This window comes from Chenopodium quinoa, unplaced genomic scaffold, assembly GCF_001683475.1.
Source record: "Chenopodium quinoa cultivar QQ74 unplaced genomic scaffold, ASM168347v1, whole genome shotgun sequence".
Lineage (NCBI taxonomy): Eukaryota > Viridiplantae > Streptophyta > Magnoliopsida > Caryophyllales > Amaranthaceae > Chenopodium > Chenopodium quinoa.
Window position 1 is genome coordinate 1,757,428 of NW_018745286.1, and position 12,362 is coordinate 1,769,789.

At 33.3% G+C, this 12,362-nt stretch overlaps 1 protein-coding gene across 1 annotated transcript; it reads left to right on the forward strand.

The window, feature by feature from the left end:
- The first annotated feature begins 5,966 nt into the window (after positions 1–5,966).
- LOC110711968 (plant UBX domain-containing protein 4-like) lies at positions 5,967–11,950 on the forward strand. Its single transcript, XM_021890410.1, has 4 exons — positions 5,967–6,717; positions 8,236–8,527; positions 10,557–10,652; positions 10,736–11,950. The coding sequence occupies exons 1-4, from the start codon at positions 6,167–6,169 to the stop codon at positions 11,108–11,110; spliced, it is 1,314 nt and encodes a 437-aa protein (XP_021746102.1). The 5' UTR covers positions 5,967–6,166; the 3' UTR covers positions 11,111–11,950.
- Positions 11,951–12,362: the final 412 nt, after the last annotated feature.

Here is a 12,362-nt window from a genome sequence, read left to right on the forward strand (position 1 = left end):
AACCACCATTAATTCGGCCATTATGTTCCAAAATAACCAAGAAGATCAACCTATCTTCACCTTCGAAAAAGACATGAGGATGATACGGGTTTACGTCATGTACATTGTAGGGTTAGTGGTCTTCCTAATGGTTGCATTAATTTACTTGGTAATTAGCAAGTGAAGCCCGAAATTACTTCAGTGGGACAGGGTAAAAATGCATGTGATGTTAGCTGTACTTCAAAGTTTTGTAATTTAGTAGTTTAGAAGTACAAATTGTAACATGTATTTCGGAAATTGTGAATAAAAATTATTATTATTACTCGTTTATTTTTTATTTTTTTTTGTATTAATTAGATTAAAAATTGTCATTAAGTTTATAAAAATATTTTAGCATATGCTTATGTTATTACCACATAATTAAAAAATGATAGCAAAATAAATATAATTATTGCAAAAATAACAATTATAATAATAAATAATAATACTAATGATATTAATAATAAATAATCACAATAGTGGGATCAAAATTTGGTGTCTACAATATGTAATATTTTCAAGTGTCACTCCACTATTATTAACTAGGTTAAAATCCCGTTGTTAAATATTTATGACAATAATATTACAAAATACTCTATATAAAGTATAAAAGATATGCAAAAATATTTCATTTGGGTATATATGGAATATGATTGTCAAACTGGAAAGAAAATATCATAAGGTATAAATAGTTTTCTTAAAGATTCTTTCAAAAACAAATAGTTTACTTAAAGATTTTGAAAAAAAAAATTAAAAAGAGAAGCGAAAAAGGCGAGAATTTTTTTTAAAAGGTTATGACAAGTGTCATTGGTTATTTGTTTTTAGTATAAGTTAATAGATAGATTTTTTTTCCCACCCGACCATTTCCCCAATTTCATCTTTGATCGTGTAATCTTTCAAATTCTGCAAATATTAGCTATGGATTTGAACTTTGAAGGATAAGCCATCAAAGGTACGTAATTGAAAATATGAGTATAGCATTTGAGATTTAAGATCGAAGGTAAATCAAGTTGTGCACAACACTCTACCAATAAAAGATAGATAGTGGTAAAACAAGAAAAAGAGGACAACTCTATAAAGGAATGAAATTTAATTTTATAAAGATAGTTTATGGGGGTCTAAGTAAATTAAACCTACACTGGGTCTAACGGGTCTCGGGTCTAAAACGGGTTCAAATTAAAATGGGTCTAATTATGATTTTTTTAATCACTTATATTTTTTATATATTATAACTATCCTATTACTTGTGTGACTAATTGTGTGTGTGTGTATATACACACACACACACACACATATATATATATGTATATACACACACACACATATATATACACACACACACACACACATATATATATATATACACACACACACATATATATATACACACACACACACACATATATATATACACACACACACACACACACACACATATATATATATAGGGTTGGGATCCAGTGAGAAGGATCTTAAAATGAGGAGAATGAGAAGGAATTTTGTAAAATGCACATTCATCACAAAATTTATGCACATTTAGTATATAATTTATGCACATTTAATTCAAAAATTTTCACATTCGTTTTTTTACTTTCTTTTTCTTCTTCACTGAAACATATTCTTTCTCCCTCCTCCATTAAAGCTTATTCAAAGTTCTAACTTCTAATTTTAGAGATAATAAAGTAAATATGGTTATGAGCAAATTGCAAACCTAGTAATAAGGACCGAATTTCTAAGCTTTGCTACTTAGGTGAGTTCTTATGTCAATTGCACTCCCGAACTCGTATCCTTATTATACGATGAATTATGGAAATCATCAAGCAATTGGCCGGACTTTAAATCATAAATAGACATACCTTAATCATTCAGAGATTGAATATTCAATAATATGTGTTATTAATAAAAATATGCATATTTAGTGTAGAGGATTTGTAAATTTCTGCTAATAGATATGCACATAATTTGTAAATTATATATGCACATTTTTTACATTAACAATGCAAATATAGCATAAAAGTTATGCATATTTAATCTTCACTCTTGATATATTCCCCTGTTACTATATATTGTCAACAATATATTGATCATAACATGAAATTTTTTTTGAAATCTGAGAGGAAAAAAGGGTGGGAAAAGAGATAATTAGGGAGGAGAGAAAGGGAGAGGAACAGGGAGGAGAGAGAAATGGGGAAAATTTCATAAGTTATTGAATCTTTTTTTGAACTTTAAGAAAAAAAAATAATGAAAATGAGTGATGAACAGGGAGGAAAGAGAGGATGAGGACTAGAGGAATATGAGGAGGAGAAAGAGAAATGGAGAAAAGTATTATTTACAAATTTGCCATTAATGAAGCTTATAATGAGAGTCATTAGATCATCTTATTTGAACGTATGAGATTAATTTTTATTTGCAACTTTGGGGGGTTTTGCGGTTCACGAGGCAAAATTTAAAGGGCAAACATTAGTGGGAGTAAATGAAAGTATTTAAAGTGTTTGAAGAGAGAAAGTTGGCCCACCCACTAGCAAATGAAAGTGATTAAAGTGTTTGGAGAGAGAAAGTTGGCCCACCCACTAGTAAAATTATTAAAATCAGAATTTTTAATTAAGGGTAAATTTGTAATTTTAGGGTTTTTGTGTACTAAAAATAGAAATAAAATAGAAAGTTGCACATAGTGGTTAGTGAACTAAAATGGCAAAAGTTGCAAATAAAAATTAACGGAGGGAGTATATAATATGTCAATCGACTTGACAAGAGTAGGAGCTATGAGCCGTTTGACTTAGAGCCCTTAGAGGAGTGGCAGTTGTAGTTTGGAGTTAGGTTCTTTAGGTTTTTCTTTCATCTAATTCTTTAGATGTAATTTTTTTATAAAAAAGAATCACGGGTCTATGGGTCGGATCTGTGATGGGTATGAGTTTGAACTTTTCAGACTGGGACCCATTGCACTTTGACCTAGATCTGACCTATATCCATTTACAATCTAAATCCTAAAATATGGGTTGGGTCTAACCGGGTCTAGGTTAGGTCCTGGACCCATTGCCATCTCTAGATAATATATGAGATATATTAATTGGCATAACTCGCATGAGTTATTCTAATCTAAAAGGTCAATTATGCATGAACCCTTTTATATCTCTAAATTTAAATGTATTGTATTCAACATTGAATTAAAATTATGATACGCAATACCATGATACACATTTTTGTGAATGAATGATAAAATAATGTAAAAAATATCACTATTATATATGCATTAAACTAACTTGGTTTCGATTTTGTGAGATTTAATATTTGAACTGTCAAAACCGTGTAATTGCACGCGTACTATATTAGTCTATAACTAATACGGAGTACTAAAATAATAACCGCTGATATCATTCCTTTTCACAAATTGTACAAGTGTCAACTTCTCCTTTAATTTTTTCCCGCCTAAACTTTTTTTTTTCTATTTCTTATTTTTTTTATGGAAAAAACTAAATATTAACTACAAAATACTTTAATACATAATACAGTACATTAAGCTTTTCACAAATTTTTTTTTAAAAACTTTTGACAACCCTTACCCAATGAAACATTATTATAGCTTTTTTACGAGTATTGTTTTATATATATACCTCTCTTTTTTTTTCATTATATTCGTGCATCGCATGGGAGCTAATCAAGTACTTCGTACTTTTTTTAGACACCAAAGCTTGTATCAATTGTTTTAAGTTTTTTTTGGCTTTTTTTTTTCTTTTTTGAAAGTGGATGAAATTACATTAATTAAACTAGGTTTACAACAAACGAACGGAAAATAAAGTAGCATGGGTTACTATTAGGGGTATCCATTATTCGGATTAAAACCGAAATCCAATCCAATTTAAACCGAAATAATAATTTGGATCAGATCCAAACTTTAAATTGGATCATATTGAAATTTTTTTGATAATTCGGAATTTTGAATCGAATCGAATTGACTTTGTTTGGATCCAAAAAACTGAAATAAAAGAATATATGAAACCATGATTTTACAAATAATGATTGTTAATATTATTTTAATCATGTTAAAAGTTTTTAATTACTTTAATAGTAACCATGTAAAACTATTTTTGCAATTCTGTATTAATCATGTACAACTATGCTATCAAGAATTAGATTTTATTAATGGTATTTTTATTTTTATAATCGTATTAGGCCCTAAAAATTTATAATATATGTATCTTGATTTTGGATTTTCGGATCGGATCCAAACAATCGAATTCAAATTCGAATTGGGTCGGATCGGATTTGGCGAGAAATTCAGATCGGATTGGATTTGAAAATTGAAAACCAAATTTTATTTCGGATCGGATTGGATTTGGCTAAAATCCAAACTGAAAATCGAATGGACACCCCTAGTTACTATAGGCATAATAAGCCCTTACACAACACAAACTTAGGCCATTAACGACATTTACCTTTAAGCTATTACAATGAGTGTGGACAATGCAAATAAGGTTTACCAACTTACATTTAAACATGTGATGGGACTTTGATAGAATGAGGGAAGTTGGTGATGATGCTTCGTGTGGTGCAAGGTCATTTCTAACATATTACAATTAAAAGTCGATAAATATTTCTGAAATGACAGAGACGACTGCCCAAAATCGGTATGCCTTACCCTTTGATTATCCAAAATCCATGAATTATTCCATTTTTTGTCTCACTTTTTCTCTGTAAACATTTAGACTTTCTCGCTCTACAAACCTAAAACTAGTTCAAAAACTATAGAAAGGATGAAGATTTGTTCTAATATGAACAAAATAACCTATTTATATTCCACTAATTTGCCTAGGAACCTCCATAAAAAAATCTAACAATGGTACATAAGTTTGCACTCCATGGCTTGGCAAGGGTGCTCTTCACACTAGCGAAGGTGTAGTAGATTGCTTCAGAAAATTTGTTGTACGCGCTCCTTGTAGCTTGCGCATCAACACAAAACTGCTAAATTTCAAATGATCATATTTCTCTCATTTTATATCGATGTTGGGCATATGACCTATCTTTGGAAAGCTCTTAAGATAAGGTTTCATTTCTAAGTGGAATCACTCTAGAAAGTTTTGCGGGTAAATGGCCATTTTAAGTTCAAATTTTACAAATCAAGTGCACTTTTCTTCATTAGTTGTTCAATTATCTTTTATTTTTCCATCAATGAGCAATGGACTTTTCGAAATGTTTCTAAACACAAGAATAAACCAGTATAGTTTAATATAATGCAAGGAAAGATAAAGTTGAGCAACAATGATACTCCGCACACAAACATGACAAATGGGATAAAAAAAAGTGTTAAAATTGAACAAAAACCTACCAAAACTATGAAACTAATTAAAACTCTTCACAAAGAGTGACATAACTGACATTCATCAGGTTACCTAATTTATTGTTGGCAGTTACGTTTTTCTTGATTTGATTTGGTTGTTCTTAGCTTCTTACTCTTAATTTCAGATTCGTTAGTGAGTCTCCAATCTGTTTAATTTTCATAGGTTCATGACAAAATTCAGATTGTTTAGTCATGCATGTTACGTTGTAAATTGTGTTTGATTCGAATTTTATTTGTGCAAACTTGTGCCGTGTGTTTTATAAGGAAAATTAATTACTTAAAGCGGCAATGTTTATTATACGCAAGTTTTAGGGATTTGCGCAACTTTTTCTTCATTTTGATGGCGTAAGAGCATACTAAGTTGCTAACATAGCGCATGGCTATAGGACTATTTTATGTGGCCAGCTACACAAAACCCACGTCATAATTAAAAGGATTTTTTGACTTTTACCACAAATAAAAAATCAACAAATTGTTTTTTACCATCAAAACTTTTAAAAGTTTTATTTTACTACAAAAACAAAATTTCTAAAAATAATTTTTTACCACCTAGCGTCAAAAAAACCGTTAAATCTAACGGTTTAAAAGAAAATTATTCGATTTTTGTGCAAAAAATATGTTCTTCGTGGATTGTAAAAGTCAAAAAAATCTTAATTAAAATTGTTTTTCATCGCAAAGAATTTACGTTGGAGCACTCTAGTCCTAAGAAAAACACAAGCAAATGAAACAATCTCTTGAATCCATCCCAATTCGAAAGCAAAAGCTAAAACAAAAGTGAGAAACCTAAAAACCTCAAACACATCATAAACAAGTATGGAACCCATACCAAACCCAGAACAAGAAGCTGCTGCAACAATCTCATCAATGGCGTCCCACCAAAACTCCAACTCCTCCATCATCAACACTTTCTTGGAGATCACCTCCTCCACTCTCGAAGAAGCCCAATTCTTCCTCGAAAGCCACAACTTCGACGTCGACGCCGCCGTCTCCACCTTCTTCGAGTCCTCCTCCGCCCCTCCTCCCGCTGTCAACACCGCCGCCGCCGCTGCCGACGACGACGATGGTGCTGCTGATGCTGATTTCATCCCTCCTTCTTCCCCCTCCGCTTCTCTCTCTCCTTCTCCTTCTCGCTCTCGCTCGCATTCTCCTCCCGCCGGAGCTCGATCGCAGTACAGTCTCCGTTCTCGGAGAACTGCCGATAACAACGATGGTAACAATGCTAGAAGTTCTGATTCCAGGACTCGTCGTCGTGTTGGAGGTGTTCGTACTTTTGCTGATCTGAACCGGAATTCGGGTGCTGATGGTTCTGATAGTGATTCTGATGGTGATCGTCCTGCTCAGTTCTTCACTGGTGGTCAGAAAAGGTACGCCCTAATTGATTTTAAATTGATTGATTTGATTTTTAGGGTTTTAATTTTGTTACTCTCTCTGTTTTGAATTCGTAATTTGGGACGAGTTTATAAGGAAAGTGATGTGATTAATTCGGGATGGAGGGAGTATTTGATTTACGAGGGAGAATTATGAAAATTGAAGGTCTATTATTATATTTTTGATGAATCTTGAATGAATTGGATGAACAGTACTGCTACCCTTGAATTGCTGATATATTTTTGTCAATTTACTACTGCTTTGCACATTTTGATGGTATTTTTGTCAATTTACTACTGCTTTGCACATTTTGATGGTATTTTTGTCAATTTACTACTGCTTTGCACATTTTGATATAGAATTGATGTACACATTTTGATGGTAATGTGGGTTGTGTCGATGCGATTTTAGGATACATTGAGAAATGTTTTGGAGATTCTCAAAGGGTTTGGAAGACCGATAATTCTATTCTGATTTGCCTCTTGTTGATGAGATTTCTGTGTGAGTATAGTCTTCAATTGGAGCCCTGATTTTGTTGTAAGTTAAATTTGGCTTACCTAATGCCAAGCTTGAGTTTTTGGTTCGTGATTGAACGACTGAATGTAGCTTGCTAACTAGTTGTGTTTAGATATACAATATACATTTGGATATAGGGTTAATCATAGATAGCCAGTTGAATCTTTTTTGCATGAGGTTTCTGCCTCTACTCTCTATTGGGGCATAGATGATCAAAACTGTTACTTTTTTAATTAGAATTTACAAGTTTTTTAGTGGATTATATTCATAATAAGACTAGTTCATGTTTGATGAAAAGGTCATGAAACTAAGTATTTTCCTGTCTGACGCAAGTATACCATATGGAACAACATATGCTGTTTTTATTTGAATTTCAGATCTCTTTCATGGGGTTGTGCACTTGTGCTATTGCCTCTCTTCCCCTCTCATTTACTCACTTGTAGGATGGTGCTTTATGCATGATGCAAGTTTAGAACATAAATTGATAATGTTTAGACAACGATTACATCTAGTACACTAATTCTTCTAAAGAAGGTCTCATTCTAGATGGGCAAGGGAGATGATGTATGAAAATTTACCCCTAGGATAACAAAGTGGCTGACCATCCTAATATGTTATTTTCATATGTCTAAAAGCAGGTAGTTTAATGAACCCCTTTGTTTTCCCAAAAGTCAATGAACAGTGAATTGTTTGACTCAATGACCTTTTTTATGCTTTGGCAAATTCAGATTGTCATGGGCTTGTCCTGTTTGATGTGTGTTATACTGTTGTATCAATGCTGGAAAGAGGTTTTGATTCCTTGTTGGAATATAATGGTTTCGGATTCTTTCACTTATTAGTGAACAATCTTTGTTTGAAATTATATTGTTCAGTTTTCTAGTGTAAGATCAAATATAAGCATACAGCCATACAGGTCTATGTTGTATTGGAATGAAGTTACTAGCTCATGTAAATTTCAAATTCTTGGTTAAGATCTAATCTGTATGCATCCCCTGCAGTGGCATGGTTGTGCAAGATCCTTCCAAGGATATTAATGCTGAAGCGATTTTTGAGCAAGCTAGACGTGTGGGAAGTATTGAGGCACCAGTTGATGTTCAACAACCATCTTCAAGCTCAAGAAGCTTTACTGGAACAGCTAGGTTACTCTCAGGAGAGACGGTGTCATCTTCTCCTCCCGAGCAGGCTCCTGAAACTATCACTCATACTATCACCTTATGGCGTAATGGTTTCACAGTGGATGATGGGCCTTTGAGGAGATTTGATGATGTAGAAAATGCTCCATTTTTGCAGGTAATCCTCCAAATTTTGATGGTCATCGGATGATTTGATTCCTTTTTTGTTTTCTACTTTTTTTTTACTATTTATTTGACGGATGAAGAGCTGTGTTATTTTTTCTTGGCATCCATCATCAATTTGTTTATTCTGTTTGATGGGTGTGAGGCAGTTTCTATAGGTCAATAGGGTTCCAGTGTCATTAAAAAAAACAAAATAACAAATTTGGTCCCAGCAAATAATATGTAAGAGACTAGCAGACTACAATAGGTTAGTGGAAAATATGTATGTTTATGCTGAAACCTTTGAAAACACCATTTAGGGGAAGGTGCTAAATATATTGTGTTATTAATAGAAAGTTAAATATTACAGTATCTGAATTTATAACCTTGTACTACCTTGTCTGAGTTTAGTTGTCATGTCTTATCTCTATATAACTTGCAATAATTTGACTGTCAAGTTTGCTGATGCTTAACTTCAATCATCAATATCTTTAATTATGATTAAGTAAAACTTAGGTATTCTTGATATTATGATAACATATATTGAGATGAATATAACAAGATTCCGAATTTCCAACTACATTTTAACTTACATTTCAATCACTAAAGATGGTCAAACACTAATACGGAGTATGCGAATAATGGCAAATGTTAATTGTTGTGAGTTAAATGGAATGGAGGAAGCATGTATATAGAAGGCGTTATTAGTCTTTCACTAGATTTCACTGCATGATACTCGACAGTCGACAGTTGGTGATGATTTGTCATCCGACTAGCATGATTTGTGATATATGCTTCTCATAATTATATGTGAAAGCGAACTTAACAATTATGGAATATAAGACCCTCATTTTGCATCGTTGCATAGATTGTGCTTCAATCATTAAGACAATGGATATCCCGTCAGGGTTTTTTTCTTTTCTTTTTATACATTTTAAATTTTAACAAGTGCGATGTAATTATAAGAGGAAAAGGACAAAACACACTCAATTGTTACACCCACAACAGATTTAATGCCACAATTTCTTCTTATAAGTTGTCGACTTGTTGGTTGGGACTAAAATCTATGCTATATATTAAAAAGCGTCCCATTTAAAGGAACGGTGCCACGTGACACTCTTCAAAGTATATGTGCCATGTTATAATGCCATGTCACTATGCAAAGTATATGCGCTACGTAAGCTTGCCACTTCATTTAACAAAATAAATAAATTATGCTTTGAGCTAGATTTAAACCCATAACCTCCTATACATTCAGGTAATACATTTACCATCTCAACTAACTTTTATTAATGTTTCAAGTTTCAAATAATATTATATATTCCTTTCATTCATTAAGTAAATTAGAGGTAATTCAATTCATTTATTTTTCACAAGATTAGAATATAAATACATACTAGGTAAAAAAAAAGTGACACCCGAGGCAACACTCAAACCACACACTAACTATACAAACAGTCGAACATAAATCATCAAATTATAGAAGTACACAAACTAGCAACCCGGGGCATCGCCCGAGGGACACACTAGTTTGTCTTTAGAACCTGTATAACCATTATTAACTTACAAAAGTTTTATACACTTATCTCCTTCACATGCTGACAGCTTGTTATGGGAAGATGATGTTTCCAGTATTATAGTACCATGCTCGGATTATTAAATTAATACGGAGTAGTATTCAAAATATAGAAGTCTCTAAATAAAATTCATTAGTCAACCCATAAATAAATAAATGATGAAGTTTGTAGATTAATTAATGTGAAGTGCGTAGAAAAATGTGCATAGCAATAAGTAGTTAGATTATAATGCTCCTAGGATAATTTATAATTATGTAATAATCTAAAAATAAATAAATAAATAAAACAGAGTTTGGCAGGGAAAATTCGCTCCAGAAAATATTCTACTTTAGTATAGAGTAATAGATGATTGTTTAATTTTTTAATTCAATTGATAGTTTTTTGTGAGTGATTTGTTGGTAGTATCTATCTTGAAGGTGATAATTGGCATTGTGTATGCTTGCTTATGTAAAAAAGAATCTTGTGCAGAGCATCACAAATTCTGAGTGCCCAAAAGAACTAGAGCCAGCAGACAGGAAGACTGCAGTCCATTGTAATCTTGTGAGGAGGAATGAGAACTGCCCTGTATGTTTTTTCATTCACTTGCATTTTTCTTTTGGTCATGTTGATTTTGTGTTGTAAAGTTCAATAACTTATACTTCATGCAGGAACCACAAAAACGAAAAGTTCCATTTCAGGGTGTTGGAAGAACGTTGGGTGCTAGCCACTCGACCCCTTCTGACTCTGCTTCTGTAACTGCTCGCAGCTCTGCTCCACCCCCTGTGATGGGCCTAGTCGTGGATGATAAACTACCATCAACCTCTATCCAGCTTAGGTTAGCTGATGGGACTCGTATGGTCTCACGTTTCAATTATCATCATACTATAAGAGATATCCATGCCTTCATTGATGCATCAAGGCCAGCTAGAACAGGAGTTTATACACTTCAGATGATGGGGTTTCCTCCCAGGCAATTAACTGATCTTGAGCAGACTATAGAGCAGGCTGGTCTTGCCAACTCTGTTGTCATCCAGAAATTCTAGCTGAACTTTACTTGATACTGGATTTGTTGCCTTGGCTTCTTTGTCTGCTGCTACATTGGCTAAGAGGCTAGAAGTCTACTCATTTAGCAAAATTAACAAATGATTGCTAGAAAGTTTAGTGGCTGTAAATTTCATGGAGCACATTGCATCATAGTTTTTTTTCAACATAACTGGTTGCAGGTTTTTATTTCAGCATATCACTTCTGAATTGCTATTCGATGGAGCACATGGCATGGTTGTGTAAGATCCTTCCAAGGATAACCAGTCGACAGCCCGCCACTTCCACCTCCTTTCCACCCATCACCCCCATCAGATCGAGCTCTCATGTCTCTTCTACACAGCCTCCAAAACCACAAACCTTATAGTTGCCACCCAAGCCACCTACACGGCCCCGCCAAAACCTCTCCCCTCTACCTATTTACCACCACCATCCTCTGCCACAAGCATGTTTTTCACTGTCTAATCACCAAATCCACATCTCTGCCATTTGGTATTTTTTTTTGGTTGCATAGGGGTGTAGGACATGTAAGGTCAGCGGTGTCAATTGTGATGGGGTTGAATCGTTGAGGTGGGGTATTGGTTTGGTGGGGTATATGTGGTGGATTGGAGAGGAGAGAAGAAGAGGGATACAAGGGTTTGAATGTTTGATCACTATGTAAGGTCTTGTATGTTACTATGTTGTAAAACTTGTAATGCAGGAGCGTTGGGGTGTCAAAGAGCATATACTGGATACTTGGGGAAGTTTTTGGGGTTATAATTGATTAGTATGTTAACCTTCCATTTTATCAATTGTCCCCTTAACTAATTCCTTCTATTCCATAATTTTTCAGCTTAAACTAATTTTTGTACTCACCTTCGTTCTATATTACTTGTCAAAATTTTCATTCTAGCTATACAAAATTTTGCCATGTAATATTAACTCACACAACTAAAATAAACTCATTAGAAATTTTCTTAATTACCTTGTAAAAACATTATATTTTGGCCGCAATTAGAGTCTATGTTTACAAACATTAATTTTGTCTTTTAGTCACCAAACCATTATGTGTTCTAGTTTTTGCTTTTTGACAAAGAATTACCAATACAATGCTTCCCTTGCAGTGGCATGGTTGTGGAAAAAAAAAAACCAGTTTTGAGTAAGGTGATAAGCTAAAGTAAGAACCCTAACTCTTTATTTCTAATGTTTAGCCTAGTCTTTAATTCATTATTGAACAACTCTCATTTGAGAATTTCCTTTACGGATGTTTTAGAC

Bases quoted from the DNA above. Each gene is read 5' to 3' on its own strand.
- LOC110711968 (XM_021890410.1), top strand. From the start codon at position 6,167: ATGGAACCCATACCAAACCCAGAACAAGAAGCTGCTGCAACAATCTCA. The intron at 8,528-10,556 runs GTAATCCTCCAA...AATCTTGTGCAG, and splicing joins AAAATGCTCCATTTTTGCAG to AGCATCACAAATTCTGAGTG. The intron at 10,653-10,735 runs GTATGTTTTTTC...TACTTCATGCAG, and splicing joins GGAGGAATGAGAACTGCCCT to GAACCACAAAAACGAAAAGT.